The 21562-nt window shown below is 39.6% G+C and overlaps 1 protein-coding gene across 4 annotated transcripts in view; it reads right to left on the bottom strand.

Annotated features, from left to right (window-relative positions):
• The window catches only part of Asph (aspartate beta-hydroxylase), a 226064-nt gene that overhangs the window by 128595 nt on the left and 75907 nt on the right, over positions 1-21562 (bottom strand). For 2 of the 4 annotated variants that reach the window (XM_045143382.1, XM_045143380.1), the window contains 9 exons: positions 20099-20173; positions 16519-16644; positions 14131-14163; positions 12669-12725; positions 10131-10178; positions 9822-9854; positions 6594-6632; positions 5917-5952; positions 3023-3067 (listed from right to left, as the gene is read on the bottom strand). In XM_045143382.1, the coding sequence (XP_044999317.1) occupies positions 3023-3067; positions 5917-5952; positions 6594-6632; positions 9822-9854; positions 10131-10178; positions 12669-12725; positions 14131-14163; positions 16519-16644; positions 20099-20173 (492 nt within the window). The remainder of the gene's footprint in view (positions 1-3022; positions 3068-5916; positions 5953-6593; positions 6633-9821; positions 9855-10130; positions 10179-12668; positions 12726-14130; positions 14164-16518; positions 16645-20098; positions 20174-21562) is intronic. The other 2 variants (XM_045143383.1, XM_045143381.1) reach the window with 2 other exon arrangements.

The raw sequence follows: 21562 nt of genomic DNA on the forward strand, positions 1-21562 counted from the left end.
ACTAACTAATATAGATTAGCAGAGAGACATGAAAGAAGATGAGGTATCTAATTTTATCAAACCAACACAGCTTCAAAACTCAACACTAAAGAAAATTTTCTATCAGGCCCTCCAAGTCTCAGGAAACACTTTGAATGAGGGAGCCAAAGAGTACAAGAGCAACAAGATGGAAAAAATTACTTTGGGGGACTGTCCTCCTGACATGGTCTGATGGGTGCATTCATAGCCCCACAATGATTGCTGGTACTCTGTAAGACCTGCACTGTTCTGAACCCATCAACATATGGACATGGATGATGGAGGAGGATAGAATGAATGAGATAACAAAACAGAGCAAAGACTACCCAAAAAGATAAGGGTCCCCAGTGGAATGGGCGTGGAAAAGAAGGAACAAAAGAGGCTAACAGGATGGGAATATGATCAAATTATAGTATGTTCATATATAAAGATTTTAGTAAGAAAAGTGAAAGTCTCACCAGCCTTTCCTCGGGAGCTGACTCAGTTCAAACAGCACTTGCCACACAAGCACAGGGACCTATCTGCTTTTAGGTCCCCAGTACCCACATCAAAGCCCCAAATGGCAGTACACGTCTGTAATTCCAGTGCTGGGAGGCAAAGACACGGGATCCCAGGGCCTGCTGGCTAGCTAATCTAGCCAAATTGGTATACTGTAAGTCCAGGAAGAGACTCTTTCCAGAAATAAGGTCATCGAGCCGGGGAGATTGCTCAAGGGTTAAAGGTGATTATTGAAAAGTCACACAATCCAGGTCCAACCCTCCAGCACCCACATAAATCCACAAATGCACAAAGCGAGGACACGTCTGACATTTGCTTGCAGTGGCAAGAGGCCCTTGTGTACCCATACTCTCTCTCTCTCTCACTTATTCACAGATAAATAAATATTCTAAAAATTAAGGTAATAAGTCATTGAAGAAGACTCCTGACATCTACCTCACACTTGTATGTCCACATGCACACAAAGATGTTTACAAACATGTACTACACACACACACACACACACACACACACACACACACACACACCTGGTAACATCAAATAAATCTACAACAAACATATAGGAAATAAACAGACCACGTATAATACTACTGCTGCAACTCCTAAAATGCAACTCCTGCTGACTCTGAGCCTAGGACTATCTTTGGGTAAAGTCAAATTAGAACTACAGGTCAATGAAGCTTTTACAAAATCAAGTTACAGGTTACAATTCTTGACCTAGCTTTTCAGAATGCAGCATCTCGAAACCACCTACAGGTCAAGCTAATTACTTACTACCCAGTAAGAGTGACATGTAATAGGATCTCACCATGTGTCAGGAAGTGAGCACATCAGTCATGTCCTCATCTTTATGCTTTGGTCACAGTTCTTAAACACTCGCCTTGCACAGCCCATGACTCCATCACTCTGGTTACTACTTGGCATGTTATTTTTATGCTTAAGAGTTTATAAGATATTGAAATAAAAAATATGGATATTTACGATCATCAAGTATTATTTCTCATACTCTCACAGGAGTTAAATGGTTATGATCTACAACTAGAAAATATTAATGTTGTACAAATTTGCAATTTTTTATGTTGGTTTGTCGAGGTAGGGTCTCACTTTAGCTCTGGCTGACCTGCAATTCACTATGTAGTCTCAGGTTAGCCTCAAACTCAGTGATCCCCTACGTCTGCCTCCTAAGTGCTGGGATTAAAGGCGTGTGTCACTATGCCTGTCTCAAATTCTTTATTTCTAAGAGTATTTATGAGATGTTTTTCTTTAGAGAAATACGGTAATCAAAATGATACTTATAAATCCTGCTCTGCCTCTGTCTAGCATCTTTCAGCAACAAGAGAGAAAAGTAACAAGTCTTAATTGTTAACTCTGCTTGTCCTGACCACCATTTCTGTGTGCCAAGTATGTATTGTTCCATACTCATTAAAACTTCTCCAGGAATTTCTTTTCCCATTCATTATATCATTCAGGTCTTTTAATTCAATATTTGTTTCTGCTTATTAACATAAATGTACATAGTATCAAACCTCATCAAGTAAGTGAAGGTACCTTGAGGCAAAACTAAAAATCTTCATTTTATTCTTTGGTTGCTTTTCATTTTGAAATTCAGCATTCAGTTCATTTTGGCAGGTACAATTATTTCCACCAAAATAAATGATGGTAATACACATAATTGGTATAAGATTTCACATTATACATTCTGTGAAAAATGAGTAAAAACTGAACCAATATATATGGTATAAAAAGAAAAGACACAGAAGTGAGAATATCTCCTTCAAATAGAAGTCTTTCCAATGCCTGGCCACAGGCGTGCTGTATGACATTTCTGACATTCATCCCCAAGCACAGACCTAGGCTAAAGGCTGGTCTCACCTTCTACATTCACTAGTGTCAGGAGAGGACAGGCACACAGGGAAAATAAGACAAATGGGCTTCCTGTAGCGGGCTAATGGAAAGACCAGGGGCACCAACCTGCCGCAGGGCACCGGTGATGCTACCAAGACAGGAAGGCGATGGGAAGAAAGGAGCAATGCCGTAACTCATACACTATTCAGCTTTCATCCTAAAGCAATTCAAATTCTATTTCTATCATCAAAGGTCCTGACAATCAAAATGGAAAAAATACAGTAAAATCCACAAAACTGTAACTTCTACTACTGCCACCTCTGCAATGGCCAACTTGTATAGTACTTTGCTAAATATTCCCAAGTCCAGCCCAACACAAAGCTACTAGACAGAATTGGATGTGTTTTTTATTGTTTTAGCTAAAGTAATCAAAACATATGTATGTATGTATGTGTATATGTATATGTATATGTATATGTATATGTATATGTATATGTATATGTATATGTATATGTATATGTATATCTAAATCTAGGTGCAGTCAATCCTTCTCTCTTGGGATTTCTAACCCATTCTTCATTTCTTAAGGCCAGTTCAATATCCTAAGTGTTTTAAAGTTAAACAGAAAAGAGAAATGAACATATCTAACAAAATGTCATACCTGGAGGTATATCCTGCTGCTCTTCCATGGGGGGAATATTTATTTCTAAAAGAAACAATAAAGTCAAAATCCATTACATGCTGCTAATCAGAGTATAAATGCCGATAACAGGACTTAAATTTTGATGATTCTTTTTAGACAATTTACCTGATTATCATAAAAACATTAGGTTCTTAATCTATAACAACAAAGAAAATAGATACAACGAAGCAAAATGTTATATATTGCTCAAGTGGCCACTTAACTGACTTTCTGCTTCATAGAAAACAGGGACTAGCTGAGGTTTTCACCACAGTTTTGCAGACTTAATAAAACAGCCAAGGAAAATACATAGAGCATCTTGCTTTTTGTTTACAAACATGTTACTGAAAAGCTTTTTGCCTCTCTTTCAGGCCTTGTAAGCCACATCCTCTTCCACTAATCTACCCCTCCACTACCCCAAATCACACCCTAAGACTACTCAAAGATGGATGTGTGAACTTTTAACCTTTTCTCTTCCCTTCATTTCTTCAACTCACTTCAACTGTGGACTCTGTAGGCATTACCACTCAGTTGTACAAAATGAAAGATGTATTGGTCAGATTTGCTCTATAAAATTATATTCCATGTTAATTTCATCAACCCAAACAACCTATTGAATACTACCTTAGAGATGAGATTGTGCCAACTATCGTTCTGTTCCTTACAAATTATAATAGGCTTTAGTCAAAAGAGGATATTTTAATTAGATTACTAATAAACAACATATTTAAATAACTATGTTAATCATTTCTTTAATTAGCTTAATTTGCTTCTAATTACAAAAATAATATAGGATCAACTCCAAATGCTAGAAATATTTCATAGAAAAATAAGCTCTGTGGTATAGTCTCTACTCCTAGTCTCCCAGCAAAGGATCACAGTAAGCTCCAGGCTAGCCTAGAAAATCTGTTTCTAAAAGCAAAACAGCAACAACAAAAACAAAAAACAAAAAGACAAACAACAACAAAAGAAGAGCTGGAGAGATGGCATAGCAGTTAAGGTGCTTGCCTGAGAAGCCTAAGGACTCATTAATCCCCCAGTACCCAGGTAAGTCAAATGCACATGGTAGTGCTTGCATTTGGAGTTCCTTTGCAGTGGCTGGAGGCCTTGGCATGCCCATTCCCTCCTTCCCTCCCTCCCTCTCTCTCTCTAACAAATAAATAAATATAACATTTAAAAAAGCCAAAAAAATAAGCACACATACTCCAATTAGCCACAGTTAATGTGATACCTCCTTCATTTTCTATTTAATCACTGATGTATTAAGAAAGCCTTATTGTTACTTAGAAGTTAAATTAAATTTTCATCTAATTTTCTTCTGAAAAAAATAGACAAGCTCATCTGAAAATTTTATTGAAGTGTTTTATTTTGGAATGTGATTTTAAACATAGAATAACTAGTAGTTATAGCAACACAATATGAGTTATACATTTGATTTACAGGGCTTACTTTTTCTTACTCAAGACTTTCTGGACACACTTCACTGAATATGGCTGTCACCCCACCAATTACTCTAACCCAGATCAACTCAAGCCAATCTGAGTTTTGTTTCTACTATCTTCAAATGAAGGCAACCTTAGTGGCAGAATGGAAGATACCAGAAAGTTTTAACTAAGCGCAGGACTGACACACTGAGATCTAGTTTTTGTACATGTCATCCAAACATCGGAAGAGGGCAAGTAGAGAGTCAAGAACACAAGCTGCCTATCTGTACGAAAACAGGACTGCAGCAGATGGTTCAAGACCTGTGGAGATCATAATGCACTGGCGAATCACTGAGGGAGTCTGTTCACACTATGGAACAGAGCGAGCAGAAGACTCAGCAGCAGCTGGGCAGGCTCCTCCCCCATAGCTCTGTGCAGAAAGTGGACGAATTTAGTCTCCTCTCTTCCTCCACAGTTCCATCATGCTGTTTGCTACAGCACATTAAAGCACTCATCTGTAGCAGATATACACTAAATGATAGACTGACAGCCCTCTGCTGTTGAAACCATGTATGCCCACGTGGTAGACTTCAGGACCTGGGGAGAACAAGGCTCAGCCACTTACACCAGAGCCACTCTCATCTCACCAGACCTTGTTCCAGTTGCAGCTCATTTGTTTAAAAAGAAAAAATTTAAAGATCTTCCTCCATCTTCTCCTAGTGTCTACCATAAGGATTGACTGAAATAATACATGTGAAACAATTTTATAAACTACTGAGAACAGTACAAGCCTATGTTGTAATGAATTGCCACTATTTAATTTAGTATATACAACTGCTTTCATTTTTCAGAAGGCATCCTTTTACTTCCAAGAAAATGAGCAAACAAAAAGGTGCATTTTTCCCTTTCACATCTGAATAATATTTTCAGCCCATCTGTGGCCAGGCTGACCCTTTCTCTCACTAGATCACTTCCTTTGAGTGGTCACTTCTATTTAGTAGCCCCAATGCCTGCATCTGTGATTCTCATGGTATCTTGTTTTTCTTACCATCCTTATGCTTTTTATTTATTTTTTTTAATTTTATTTTTGAGGTAGCTCTAGCCTTGGCTGACCTGGAATTCACGATGAAATATCAGGGTGGCCTCATACTCATGGCACTCCTACCTCTGCCTCCCAATTGCTAGGATTAAAGGTGTTTGCTACCATGCCAGGCTATGCCTTTATTTTTAATTGGCTCATTTCTTATATTTGGCCACTACAGTACCAACCTCAACAGAAAGAGGAATTCCATCTGCTTCTGTGTGCTTCATTCACCTTTGTATTACTAGTCCTGAACACTGGACAAAGAGCAACCAGACAGTACTCAACACAACGTTGAGAATAAATTCATCCACTCCTATATAGAATGTAAAAGTATATATAAAAATATAACTAAAAAGTCAACTTACCTTCTGAAATAATTCTGGAGTCTTCTATGGTATTATCTAAAATAAAATTGTAACAATAATAAAACAAAACATTCTATTAACTCACTTTCACTCACATCCCTAAAATACCTAACATATCTGAGTGGATATTCAAATATTTAAATTTTGATATTTTTCTATACTGGATCATCTTATAGACTCATGAGTATTTAAACTCTAACACCAACTTGAGTTCTAAACAGCCTTTAAGTTTTAATCTTATGTACTAATGGTATCTGGCACAAAAATTTGCAGCATAAATGTGGAATGAACACACAGTGGTCTTCTATATGTACCCTAGATAGGGGAAGAAATAAGAAAATGGAACATGTACAAACATTATTTTGTCATTATTCTATACACATATAACAAATATTGGTATAGCATACCAATGGCATAATGTAAAGTGCTTAGGACTTAGGAGGATAAGTACATTGCATACCAACATTATGCTATTTCATACAAGAGATTTGAGTTTCCTCAGATTCTGACATCTGTGGAACATCTTAGAATTAAACTGACACCTTATTTGATAATACCCAATTATTTTCCTAGTAACTTGAAAACATTCTTATATTTCTAGTTTTCTCTATCTTTAGTTCCATATGTTTTATGAGTGGCATTCTACAGGAAAGAAATGCTTTTAGAAAAAAACTCACCTGATATTTCTAGGCCTTCATTTTCTGAAGGTTTGTGTACTATAAAAACAAAACAAAACCACAATCATTTGTACTGTATAACTTGCATTGTGACAAAAATGGCAACACTAGGGATCTATCTTTGTCTCAGTTATAAATATCTAAACCTCCAGGTTTACTCACTGAAACGCACGCCTTTAATCCCAGCACTTGGGAGGCAGAGGTAGGAGGATCGCTATGAGTGCAAGGCTACCCTAAGACTACATAGTTAATACCAGGTCAGCCTGGACCAGAGTGAGACCCTACCTCAAAAAAAACCCAAAAATAATAATAATAAATAAATAAATAAAAATAAAAAACACAACTCACTGAAAAATATAGATTACAGAGCAGGGAGGGAGGAGTTTGGTCAACTGGAATAAAATAGAACTGAGTTCTAATATAAGTAGCTGAATAGCCATGCAAGATGTCAATTCATTTGCTTCTTTCCATGCAGAGGGTCAAGCAGAAGTTCTTCCCACATCACTTTTTAGCAGGATTCAATAATTGTGGCCCTGATTCTCCTCTCTCCAGTGTTCTTCATGTCTTGATCGTGGGGGGAGGGTACTGAGACACAATTCTACTCCACTAATTCTCCTGGATCCCAGTTCTTGCAAGCACATTCTCTATTGTACGAGGACCTAATTCTCAGATGATAACCTTGGGACAAGCACCCCTGCAGCTGCCCTCTTAGCAATGGTTGGCTAACAGACTCTAGTTCACCATGGAAACAAGGGCCCTTTGCCCATCCCTGCTGCCATCCTTGGCATGGGAGCCTCTGTGCTCTGCAGCATAGAAGACTTGTGTCCCTGCAGCCCTACCTCACGCCCAGTGGGCAGCTTCCTCAGAAACCCTGACCTTAAAATGCCTCCAATGTTCTGGTACAGTAAAAGCAAACTTTCTATTTTTCCCAAAATGGACACGTCTATTCATTTTTATCCATTTAACAAAGAACAATGTTTGAGTACCTACTATCTCTTAGACACTTTCTTCATATTAGAGTGTAATCACTGTGTCCTGTGGTAGCATTTTAAAGAAGGGACAATGAATATGTACTTTGCTATGCCAGCAAAACCAGCATTTCAACACTGGCACACCTCTACAGAGCTCAGAAGGAAAGCCAGCTACCCTGTGCCCTGAAATTCCTCCATTTCACAGTGTGATTGCTTCAAAGTCATTTATATTGAATATCTCCTCTCCTCTCTTCAGCTCCTCAACCCACTACCATCTGTTTTCGGACATGGCAAGTTACTGAAAAGGATCTTGCTGAGATGGGCAGAGAATCATCATTAAATCTGAAGAACACTTCTCAGCCCTGTCCTGTTAGTTCTCTTAACAAAGGGATTTTCTTTCTCTTTCTTTTTATGTTTTAATATATATTTATTTTTATTTATTTGACAGTGAGGGGGGAGAGAGAGAGAGAATGGGCATACCAGGGCCTCCAGCCACTGCAAATGAACTCCAGATACATGTGCCCCCTTATGCATCTGGCTAATGTGGGTCCTGGGGAATCTAACCTGGGTCCTTTGGCTTTGCAGGCAAACACCTTAACCACTAAGCTATCCCTGCAGCCTTCCTTTCTCTTTCTTAGCCTTCCTTATCCCCTCACCCTATCCTTGGGAGGCATTAGATGTGTGCTCTTTTCAAAGTCCTCTCTGCCATCTGTCATAGATACTGGGGATTCCCATGAGCATTACACATCTCCACTGTGCACTGAACACCACTATAGCATCTTGCCTCTCCTCTTAGATGCCTCAAAGCACCACTGCCATTGGCATGCATGTAAAAGGACTTTTTGGCCCCCTACCTGTCTCCCAAACTCACTTTTCTTAGGGAAAAGCTACATCTAGCCATCAAAGCAGAGGAGGGGAGGGGACACATTTCCTGGCACCTTTCTTTCTCTTCCTGTCTTCACACACAGCCATCCTTGACAGCTTCATCTTCTAGGTAGTTCTCAGACTAGCCACTCTCCCGACACAAATTTGCCAAGGCTGTTTCCCCCACATTGTCTTTCAGCTGGAATTCATTCTTGATACTGTCCAATCTGACAAGTCACCACAACAAGTCATCTCCAAGAGTGGGATTAATTTGAGGAAATAATTAGTGTACCATCTGAGTAAAGAAATATTCATGCATTTTGAATCAAAAGAGATACAACTACAAGATAATGAAAACCATGGTTTAAACAATTTGTGATTGCAACTTGTAAAAAGTTTAAGGGATTATCTATGCAATAGAAACTGAAACAGCTAATAATCTCTCCAAGTGAATTCTTTCACAATGATTATTCACCTAAGTGTTTAAGTTAGGAAATTCATAGCTTAAAACATAATTCTCCATACCTTATAGTCAAATGAGTAATTTTAAAACAAGCAAGTGGGCTTAGGGATAAGAAACATATGTTTTTTTAGCTTTGTAGCTAACAGTTAATGGACCTTGGACTATGGAGATGTTTGACTAGTGTTGGGATTGATAAAAACTAGGGAGACTTTTGAAGTTGGGTGGAATGCATTCCATTTTACATTACGGATGGTCATAAGTTTATGGAGGCCAGGGGTGGAATGTGGTGGTTTGAATTAGGCATCTCCCATAAACTCACAGGTTCTGAATGTTTCATCCCCAGTCAATGGCAATTTGAGAACTGGAGCCTTACTAGAGAAGGTTTGTTGTTGGAGGTGGGTTTATGGGTGTCATAATGAGCTTCCCCTTGCCAGTGTTGGGCACACTCTCCTATTGTTGTTGTCCATCTGATATTGGCCAGGAGGTGATGTCCAGCTTCTGCTCATGCCATCCTTTTCCCTGTCATCATGGCTTCCCCTCAAGTCTATAAGCAGATAAACCCTTTCACATCCTTTTGGCTAGGTGATTTCTACCAGCAATGAAAAGGTATCCGCTGCTCCCAGTCACTAAAGTGTTTGCCTCACAAGCATGGGAATTTGAGTGTGATCCCCAGTATCCACATAAAATGGAAGGCATGCTAGTGCACAGTTGTTATCTCAATACAGGGAAGACTCTGGAACTTGTTTGTTTGCCATTCTAGCCTAACTGGTAAGATACAGGCCAATGAGTTTCCCTATCTTAAAAGGAGGTGGGTGGCACTGTTAAAGACACCTCCACACATGCACACATACCTACATATGCCACACACGCACAATGCATGTATACACATGCAGAGACACATACACACTAAATAAATAAATATTTCCAAACCTGGTTCATCATCATCTTGGTATGTTACTTCATCTGCAAGAGAGAGAGAGATTAAGTGAAAGTAAGTCATTAAAAGCATTAAAGCTGCTTAGCTAAAAATCAAACTCATTTAATCTTAAACACAGATTTCTACTTACTGCCACAGTCAGTACTTAGTGTCACTGCCCAAAAACAATGAAAGGAAGGGAAGAAGTTTTTACCTTAGAGAGGTTGACTATGGGGAGAGTCACATGTCACATATTTTCTGAATGATTTAATCATTTTGTTACAAAAGGTTAAAAATATTTGAAAGAAAAATTACTCTAATACCTGTATCCTGGTACAATCTGTCAGCATCTGCTACAGGTTCACTGGGATCTAAAAAAGTTTAAAAAAAAATTACTAGACACCATTCTGAAAGACTCATAGATTGATTCTAACCAGCATAAAGTTATATTAGGCATCTCCTATTCTATTATGGTTTAGACATAAAATTTCCCCAAAGGCTCATATGTTGGATGCTTGGTTGTCAGAACTACTAAGAGCTAATTGGATCATGAGGGTGCTAACCTCACCAATGGGCTAGTCCACTGATGAGTTCACTGCCAAAACATCTGTCAGAAGTTGGAGCCTAGCTGGACAAAACAGGCAGTTGAGTCACTGTGATATCTTTAAAGGGTAGGGGTTGTCTCCCATCCCCACCACACATAACCTTCTTGACTTCTGGCCACCGTCAGCTAAGAAGCTTCCTCCATCTGCCATGATATTCTAGTCACCTCAGGCCCATAGCAATGAAGAGAGATGGCCCCAAACCAAATTGTACAAATCTATAAGCCAAGGTAAATCCTTCCTCCTTGATTTCTCAAAAAAACTAAGCACAGAAGTATGATACGTTCCTGCTATATCATGTTTGGGTATATACCTGAGGGAAACTGACCAGTTGCCATCAAAGTTCTTTATACCCATGTTTATTGCAGCAGGGCTCAGAATAACCAAGGCATGGAATCAGTCTTGTTGGCTACCAACAAATGATTAGATACATAAAATGTGGCATATATACACAATGACATTTTATTTGGCTATAAAGTACAAGTTATATCATTTTCAGGAATGGACTGAATTGGTAATAATTATGATAAGTGAAATAAGTCAGAATTGGTAAGATAAATACATTTTCTCCCACATATAGAAATTATGTATTTTGGGGCTGGAGAGATGGCTTAGCGGTTAAGGCATTTGCCTGCAAAGCCAAAGGACCTCGGTTTGAATCTCCAGGACCCATGTAATCCATATGCACAAGGTGGTGCATGTGTCTGGAGTTCATTTGCAGTGGCTGAAGGCCCTGGCGTGCCCATTCTCTCTCTCCCTTGTCTTTCTCTCTCTCAAATAAATAAATAATCAAATATTTTAAAAAGAAATATGTATTTTTTGAAAGATTTGAAAATGGAAAGTAGACTATTTGGGAATATAATAGGAACTTGAATAATGGGAGAGGAGAGGAAAGAAAGGATAGGGAGGTGGGATAAATATGATTAAATTATATAAATGTATATCATATAAAACCTATTATTTTGTACAGTAATATATGCTAATAAAACTAAAAATGTCTTTTTTTTTCTTTAAAAATTGTTTCTGTTAGATATTTTGTTACATTAATAAAAATTAACTGTTACTGGGGACTAGAGAAATGGTTTAGTGGTTACAGCATTTGCCTGTGAATCCTAAGGACCCAGGTTCAATTCCCCAGGACCCATGTAAGCCAGATGCACAAGGGCGCGCATGTGTCTAGAGTTTGTATGCTGTGGCTAGAGGCCCTGGCATGCCCATATTCTCTTTCTCTCTGTCACTTTCTTTCTCATAAATAAATAAATAAAATGATTTTAAAAATGAACTATTATCATTTGGTAAGATTCTATTATTATCTAATAAAACTAAAGGTGAGGCTGGAGGGATGACTTAGCGGTTAAGGCATTTGCCTGCAAAGCCAATGGACCCAGGTTCGATTCCCCAGAACCCACATTAGCTAGATGCACAAGGTAGAACATGTGTCTAGAGTTCGTTTGCAGCGGCTGGAGGACCTAGTGCACACGCTCTCTCTCTCTTTCTGTCCCTCTCTGTCTCTCTCTCTTTTTTCTTCTCTCTGTCAAATAAGTAACTAAATAAAAATAAAATATTTTTTTAAAAAATTAAGGTGGAACTGGGTATGGTGGTGCATGACTTTAATCCTAGCACTTGGGAGGAAGAGGTAGGAGGATTGCTGTGAGTTTGAAGCCAACCTTGGACTACACAGAATGAGTGCCAGGTCAGTCTGGGCTACAGTAAGATCCTACCTCTAAAACAAACAAACAAACAACAAAAAAAAACAGCTGTCTGCTTAGAAAGATGACAAAGAGCTGAACTAGGATTTACCCCTAGTCTGACTCTATGATTCCAGTCTCCTTTGTTTCCAGTACCCCACCAAAAAAGACTAGAATTTCAGTGGTTGTTTGAAAAAGGCATTCACTTCCCTTCATTTGCCCTTAGAATGTTAAACAATATTCAGAAATTTCTATAAACATATAAGGAATAAAATGACAACAAAGAGCCAGGTAAAGTGGCACACGACTGTGATTCCAGCACTTGTGAGGCTAAGGTAGAATAGCTCTGAGTTCAAGGTCAGCCTGGGCTATAGAGTGAGTTCCAGGTCATCCTGAGCTAGAATGAGACCCCAACTCAAAAACCAAAACAACAACCCCCCCCCCACAAAAAAGTGTGACTATTATGAGGAGATCTCTGTGTGACTTGGTGAATAATGTACCCTTGACTTGAAAGCTCTTTGACCATGGACTCAAAATGAAAAACACATCAATGGTTTTCATATTTACAAACCTGAGTCTTCCTGGTCATATGTCACCTCTTCTACATTGCCATGATGGTCCTGTGACACTATAAAGTGGGAATAGGAAATTAAAAATGTCTCAAATAAGTATTATACATAACTGAAATCAGAAGGGCACAAATACTAACAATGGTAAAAATATGAAATCAGGTTGCAGTGATGAGCTAGTATGCTTACTCACAATATCAACAAATATGAAATGTGCTTAATGCCATTCAATGAGTAGAAGATGAGTAAGACAGATCCCATCATCAGTACATTCATAATTTAAGCACAAAAGAACAGAAACACATGTCCTTTTGCCATAAGCAGATTCACTTACAGTCAACAAGTAAAAACGAACAGAGCCAGTGGTGGTGGAAACTGCCTTTAATCCCAGCACTTGGGAGGTATAGGGAGGAGGATTGCTATGAGATTCAGGCCAGCCTGGCACTACAGAGTGAGTTCCAGGTCAGCCTGGGCTACAGTAAGACCCTGCCTTGAAAACAAAACAAAAGCAAAACAGAGGCAGAAAAGCAAAGAACAAGTGGTAAGCCTTGCTCCTGCCACATAGGGCCCCTATGACAGAAGACTGCAAGCTTGCAAGCCCTTACCTGGACTCGATGCTCACTGATTATTCAACATGGTGATTCTACTGAACTAGACAGAAGTCCAAAAGTTCTAGTATTTAAAAACCCAGTGTTGAAGCCATGCAATCTCAGTCTTTAAGTTTTGCTTATCATTTCTTGGTGATTTCTTTTCTTCTATTTTGTTTTTGGGTTTTTGAGATAGGTCTTACTCTGTGGGCCAGGTTGGCCTTGAACTCACAGCAATCTTCTTGCCTCAGCTTCCCAAGAGCTGGGATTGAGGTTTGAGTCACTACCTTTGACCTTTCATTTTGTTGTTGTTGTTTTGCAAGGTGGCGTCTCGCTCTAGCCCAGGCTGATCTGGAATTCACTAGGTATTCGCAGGCTGGCCTCAAACTCACAGCAATCCTCCTACCTAAGCCTCTCAAGTGCTGGAATTAAAGACATGCACCACTGCCACTATATCTGGCCCTTGTTCTTATTTTGTGTTAGATTTTTTGAGACAAAAAAAAAAAAATCTTACTATATAGTCTATGTGGGCCTTGAGCTCCCAATACTGCTGCATTCACCTCTTCAGTCTAGAGTTACAGTCTGCACCACCATTATCTTATGAGACAGTAATTACACTGAGGATTTTGTCTCAAGAAATGGGTCTCAACACAACTTTGTTTACAAATATAGACATATATATGAAACATAGTATAACATTATTGTATATTAAATAATAAAACCTTAGTAACATATTTTAAGGTATATCATGATGCCCCCTTAAAGACTCATTCTAATTCAGAAAGAATATTAAATTGAAACCTCATCATTCTATCTGCTTTATCTCTCATATTCTCTCTCTCAAATAAATAATATTTTTTAAGAATTCAAACCTCACCTATATCTTCCACATGGTAGTTATCTTCAACTTCTGCAAAACATTAGATTGATATTATAACTGTCATAAATGGAATGCATATGTGGTTAAGTATGTTATGTATGTCTATTTTGAACCATAATTCATATAATTCCAATGCTGATCATTAATTTTATAATAAAAAGAAATAACTCAAAATACAGTATGGAAATATCAATTGTCTAGTTATTACTTTGCCAATAAACTATGCACTAAAATACATTCTCTATCCACTGAACAACTCTACAAATTGCCCAATACCAAACGCTGGGCTAAAGAGAGAAAGTGATTTTTACAGTGATGTGTGGGGACATAGGCTAGACCCAGAAAAAGTGATACTGTGCTTTTTCCAAACTTGTTTTGAGGTATGTGTGCACACATGTGTTGAATATGTGTGTGTGTGTGTGTGTGTGTGTGTGTGTGCAGATATATGTGCCCCATGCACGCACATGAGAGGTCAGAGGAGGACTTACCGTGTCCTTTTCCATTCTGTCACCTTACGTCACTGAAAGAGTCTCAATGAACCCAGAGGTTGCAGCACGTTTTGCATGGACTGGCAGATCAACCAGCCCTAGCAACCCCCTGTCTCTGCCCTGACTAGCTCCTGAGTTACAGGTGTGCATGGCAGCGCTCCACTTCTTGTGTGGCTGCTGAGGATTCAACGCTGGCTCTCACAGTTGTACAGTAAGTGTTCTTACCCTCTGAGCCATCTCCCTAACCCCAAGTACGAATTCCTAATCCATGTCACATTCCACTGTGGTCCTCCATGTTCTAGCATTGTTCCACTATTTTCTAGAACAAAATCACATGTCCACAGTTGGGAATACAAACGAAAATCTGCACAGACTTTACTCATTTGTAAAGCTAAAAAGGGATGTATCTGTATCTCTGTTTGCTTTTGAGACAGACTCTCAACATATAGCCCATCCCAACTTCGAATTTACAATTCTCCTGCCTCAGTCTCCTAATGGCTGGTAGTACACACATGTGCCACTACACCTGGCCATATAATATCTTGATAACTTAGCCCAGATACCTCAGATAACACAAATGTTGACAACATTTACCCCCACCATAATTGTGACCTCTGTATTTTTTAAATAACAGGTATAAATGTATTCCTTTTAATTTCTAAGGATTTCAACAAAATTGAAATATTTAAGTTCAAACTCTTTGTATTTAAGGTCACATCAGAATATAAGGTTTCTTTACTTGAAAACTTCTTGTAAGTATTTCCTCCTACCCTAAACTGTCCTTTCTGACCTTAACGATACCAACTCCTTCTTACATCTGCTGTATGCATGGTAACTGACATTTGTTGCATAAGCAGCTCTTTGATGCAAAAATTTTGAGCCAAGTCACCATTAGCCATGCTGAGCCATTGTAGCCAAAGACAGGAAAGAAAGAGTGATACCATAAATATGGGGAAATCAATGTTTCAGCATCCATTCTCAGGAATTAATAACATTTTACCACATAGATCATGAAATAAATGATGAGTAAAATCCTCAGGCTCTAAAGCTCATCCATAAAACACCTGTCTGCAATGTACAATGTAGCTGAGATGTTCACACTCCTATGGTTTGCATTTTTCCATACACACACTGCTGGCAGTTGGCAAGGGTACCAAGCCATCACAGATGTCCCTTTGTTTTAGGGAAAGCACCTCTAGTGCTCTGAACAGACTTGCATAGAAACTTCTGGAGAATTATCTATGCACAAATTTGGAGCTGCTTGCTTCTAAAGCAATTTACCAAGATAGATATATATGCATACCCTAAAAGAGAAACAAACTTTACTTAGTCGTGACTTTTATACTTTAACAAAAGCTTTGGCACTGTTTACTAGCTATCCTGGGCAAATTTTGTACACAACAGGTTTGCAGGAAGAAAGCAACTCTTCCCCCGTAGATGCTGCTGAGGAGCATTTGTGCTGTGACAGCAGCAATGGCTGCGGGATCTGCAGAGTCTAAATTGTTTGCTGTCTGCTTGCTGACAGAAAAAGCTCGCTGAGACGGAAGCTATAAGCAGAGAGGGGTGTGTCAGAACCAGTGCCAATTTCAGACAGCAAGTGCCCGCTGAACTTCATATGACACATGGCCCCCTAGGCAGGATGCAGGAAGGAGCCTACTGAAGCACTTCACTTAGCACTGTAAGAAATTTGTATGCTCGGCATGTTCCTCAGACCTTGAATTAAAACAGGAGGACAACTATTTTTAAGAAAAACTGACTTCATTTGAAGCAGTGAGTTTTATCTTCATAACCATTCAGATAAAAGTTAAACATTGGCTTTAAAGGGGGTTCAGTACATTTTCCACAATGCTATTATAAAGTGTGAGCTGTGTTTGAGAATAAAAACAACATGCTGCACCTTCATGAAATACTCCCGGTTCCTGGGCCTCAAACCTATCCCCTGGCTCAGGCACCATGAGGAAGTCGCTGTCCTCTGGCTGTGGTTCTCCTGCAGATTCATCCGCTTCCAGCTGCAGGTCTTCTCCTTCAACAAGAAGTATGACCATGAGGACCCTCAGGCAAGCAGAGCCTCTCTCAAGTTTGCAAGTGCCCATCAGTTGTCACTGTCCCATCATGCAGTGCTAGCCTGCCTGAGGGCAACAACAGCCCACATCTCATCAGTGCATGAACTCACTGAAGACAGGCAGTCATAAGACTGTCCATTATGCATACCTAGCACCGAGGACCAGGCTTGGCTGGAGGAGGTGCTCAGTAAGTATTTAATGACTGAGTAAATAAATCCACAATTATTAATATATGTGTCTCTTCAATGATCTCATTCAGAGACTAGGTGACACCAAGACCTTTTCCTGAGTATTAACATCAAATTCCAAGTAATGGGTGTAACAAACAACTCAAATATCTCATCTAAAAACCATACACTGTGCTACAGATATACCTGTTTTACCCTGTGCATCCTTAACCCTAGCTCCAGCCTTTTAGATAAGTAAAGATGCAAAGTTCTTTGCTGAATTTCCACGGCATACTAAGCAGCTCTGCTTTGTGCCGACAATGATAGGCTACCTTATCCCACTGTAGGTTTAGACTGTTACTGTGTCCCAACTTGCCCCCTAGTTCCTTGGTACGACTTCCAGCACAGTGCTTTCTGGAAGTCATACTTCCGAACCTGAGGTGGTATTGGCTGCACAGCTCAGCATCGTGGTTAGCAGTGCAGCGCCTGGGCACGGAGGGCTGGCTCTGTACTTAGACTCCTCTACACCTATGGTGTGACTGTGCGTAAATTACCCACTCTGTACCTACGGTTCCTCTTCCCTCAAATGGGTTTGATAAGTATCCATTCATTGTGCTGTGGTAAGAATTTAAGCACTTAGAAAATCCTTGGCCCAGAGTACCACCTGTCATTGCTACCCATTATAAAAGCAGTAACAGTATTCCTATTTTTATTGCTACTGAATTTCCCTACAAAATTACAGGAAGCCCTTAGTTACTCTGTCTCTAGTGTGGCACAGTGGTGCTTTCGGGTGTTACTGAACCACGAACTCGTGTAAGTCCTACTCACAGCAGTCTCCCTCTTATCTGGGGTTTTGCTCTCTGTAGTTTCACTTGCCTATGGTGATCCACAGTACAAAAATTTTAGAATTCCAGAAAGAAATGGTTCATGCATTTTAAAGTGTGTGAAGTTCTCAGTAATATGATGAAATTCCCAATCAACCCTCTTCATCCAAATGGGAAATGAAGCACCCTTTGGTCCAGCATAGCCACACTATACATGAAACTTGCCCATTAGTCACCTAGCAACATTTGTGGTAAACAGACTGTCACATTTTCATACTGTTTGTAATCCAGTGACCCTCCTTACTTAATGGCCCCAAAGCACAAGAACAGTGATGCTATAATAGTGTTTCATCTATGCCAACGTAAAGCCCCCCTCCAAAAAAATAACTTTTTTAAAGTAAAAAGGTGGGCGTTCTTGATAAAAATAATTGACATACTAAGGCGTGTGCAGTCAACAGTAGAACCAAGTCCTTGTGGAACTATCAAAGAAAATAAAGTTTTTCTGTTGCACCTCATACTATTATGAAGAAAAACGTGGTGTCATATATTTGGGAGAATTTATCACTATCTGCAGTTGTCAATAACCCAAAGGGGCTCTTGGAGCATCCCCCATGGAGAATGCGCTCTACTACATTTCTGTCTTCCCATCACACTTGCTTTAATATCTGTTTTCATTTTAGATTTTCTACTATTTTGCAAAACTCCCTTGAAATCTAATTTCTGGTGGGAACTGGTATGACTCTCTTCTTAAGGAGTGCCTCTTCCCTTACGTCTCCTAAAGTTTCACCATTTGTACAACAGCGGCACCAGCAGTCATCCATCACTGCCCGTTAACAGTGTCCTCAGTCGCAATTTGGAAACCAAGCTTTTTCTGCTATTATGAAGCCTCTATTGTTCAGCCACCACCAGGGACTGGAAATACTTGGCTAAAGTCACACAGCTAGTAGACTGGTATGGGATGTGAATCCAGCAATAAAGTTTATGACCGTGGAGGAGCACATGCGGAGTCTGATGAGATCTGGGGATGGCAGGGAGAGGGACGGCAGGCAAGCTTTAGCAGATTATAAGCATAAAGGCTCTGAGACAGGGCCAGGCTGGCAATTTTAAGAGTAAGAGTGAAGGCCAACTAGACTAGAGAAAATACTAGACAGAAAGAGACTAGGACCAGTCAAGGTTCAACTGACAAGGCCACATCACACACAGCTCTCAGAGGCACAAGAACAAATACCCAACTGGATGCCACTGGAGTCTTGATAAGAAATAATGGTCCTGGCTGAGGCACATGTATGAACGGCAACCTGGACAGGATTTGATGATGGAGGAGAAAAAAATCATGGAAAGCCCCTTTGATTTTTAGCTTGGACAAATATAGTAGTAGCAAGTCATTTATCATTGTATAACAGCATTAAGTAGGAGCAACAGAATTGGCACTGGAAGGGAAATGTGAACTAAGGAGGAAGCAAGCAATCTGTGCTGGGTAGCTGTAATCCAAGCCACCCACAGCGTGCCCAAGAGAAGCTGTGCAGTGTGCAGAGCATCGGGCTGGATTTCAGACAAGTCAAAGGGGTCATGGCAACACACAGAGCAGTAGCCACCCAGGAAGATGTTTGGAGCTATGGACTGAGGCAACTGTCTAAGAAGCCTCTACAAAGGACGAACTAAGGAGGGTGAGGGAGGGAATTGGGTGCTTGCCTGGATTCTTCCCTCCCCTGTCTAGCTGACCATCCCACCTTCCAAGCACCTGTTTCATCTTTCCTGAGGTGGCGGGGGGGGGGGTGATCACTCATAAGGGTTAACAGCTGCCCATGAGGTTTGGGAGTACTCCCGTAGGTTAATAATTATTCCTAAGGCAGGAGACACATTTCAGAGAGAGAAAAGGGTCATTTCTGTACTGAGGACCATTGTTGAGTGTGTAGGATAGCTCTTGAGGGCAGAAGACAGCTTCTGAGTTAAGAGGAGCACTTGGGAGAGTAGAAAAGGCTCACACTTTGCAGTGGAGGAGAGCATCTGAGGTAAAAGCATTACTCGTAGGGGTAGAGGATCACTCTTGCGGTGGAGGATAGCACCTAAGGGTGGAGGGCGTTTCCTGGAGGAGAGTCTTCCTAGACAAGCCACCACAGGTCACTGGCCTGGGTTATCACTACACTCTCACCCTCACATCTATTCTTGGTTGACCACTGGTTCTAAATTGTTTATTCTTATTTATTCTTACTAATTTTAAATTAAGGGTTTCCAAAGTGAGATGGGATTTTTAAAAGTATGTCTAATCATTATTCTGAACTAATGTTTCATGACTTAAGTGTACATTGTAGATCCCAGCCCCAATATCCGAATAATGCTTGAATTGTAAAATAACTTCCAAATAACTTTAGGTAAACATTATTCTAATAACACATAACAAAACAGGAGATTTGAATGCATACCATGTTCTGTGTGTACCATTTCATGGATAAAAGCCTGAATTTGTTCTTTTACTTCATCTTCAATATTCTGGGGTTCTAAAATAATTATAAAACATAACTAAGTAAAAAGTGCTCAAACATCAATGAGGAACTGTAGTACTCAAATATGGCATTTTTGCATATATATTAAAATTATTTAGCTATATAACTTTTTCCTCTATGCTCCCAGTTATGGTAGATATTTAAATGTGGTTTACTTGATCAGCAGATGTAAATATTGAGAGACTTTGAATCTGACTTTTAAAGAAAAAAAGAATTCAGGTACAGGTTTTTTAAAGGCCTCTTTAAAAACAAAGGCTTTTTATTTTCTAATAGAATTCCAACTAATGACAGAATAAAGTGAGAACAAAGCTTTCTAAAGAGAATGACAGAGAAAGACAAAGCCATCAAGAAAAAGTACAGCCTCTCTGTGCCTTTTTCTCTGTCACTCTCAAATAAATAAATATGAACAAAAAAATTTTTTTTTAAGATTAAAGGGCTGGAGAGATGGCTTAGTGGTTAAGCTTGTGCCTGTGAAGCCTAAGGACCCTGGTTTGAGGCTCAATTCCCCAGGACCCACATTAGCCAGATGCACAAGGGGGCACACACATCTGCAGTTTGCAGTCGTTTGCAGTGGCTGGAGGCCCTGGTGTGCCAATTCTTTCTCTCTCTCTCTCTCTCCCTCTCCTTCTTTCTCTCTCTGTTGCTGTCAAATAAATAAATAAAAATGAATAATTTTTAAAAAGAAAAAGTGCAGCCTTACTGGAGTGAGCCCTCATGGCTAGTGGAACACTCCTGAAGTCTGGAAGCATGAGTGCAAGAACTCACCTCATAACAATCTCTTTCCCATCAAAGAGTGGGGCCTGACAGAGCCCTAGATTCAAACAACTGTGGCTCAAGTATATTAATGATGAGATGGCATTCTTACACCAGTCATGCTTACTGTCTTATCAAATATATGGCAGTATCACACAAATACAGGTTTCCTAATGAACAAAATCTAAGCGCAGTCACAGTGGTGATATAATTTATTTTGATGTCATCAATGCTCTCTATGAAATATTACTAATGACATCAGTTATGTCTAAGGGTTAACCAGTGACAAAAGATGTAATAAATTAACTTGAACTTCAGGCAGAAAAGACTACAATTATCATTCAACAAAACTACTTCTAAAGCATTTGATCTATTTCTGGATGTTTCTTAAGCCATTCATATACATGTATGTGTTCTGATAGTGATAGAAAGTCTCTAATCTCTGCATGTCTTTTATCGTCCCCCCATATTTAACAGCCTCCTCACTGGGAGCAGAAGCCAGAGAACATATGGAGTTTCTAGCAGGCAGTGGGGTGGTACTCGGCTCCTCTTCTTAGACCTTTACTGGCTTTCTGGGCTTTAGAAGTGAAAATATAAGCTCCCATGAAGCAAGAACTACATAAATGGGAC

Source organism: Jaculus jaculus, chromosome 2, assembly GCF_020740685.1.
Source record: "Jaculus jaculus isolate mJacJac1 chromosome 2, mJacJac1.mat.Y.cur, whole genome shotgun sequence".
Taxonomy (NCBI): Eukaryota; Metazoa; Chordata; class Mammalia; order Rodentia; family Dipodidae; genus Jaculus; species Jaculus jaculus.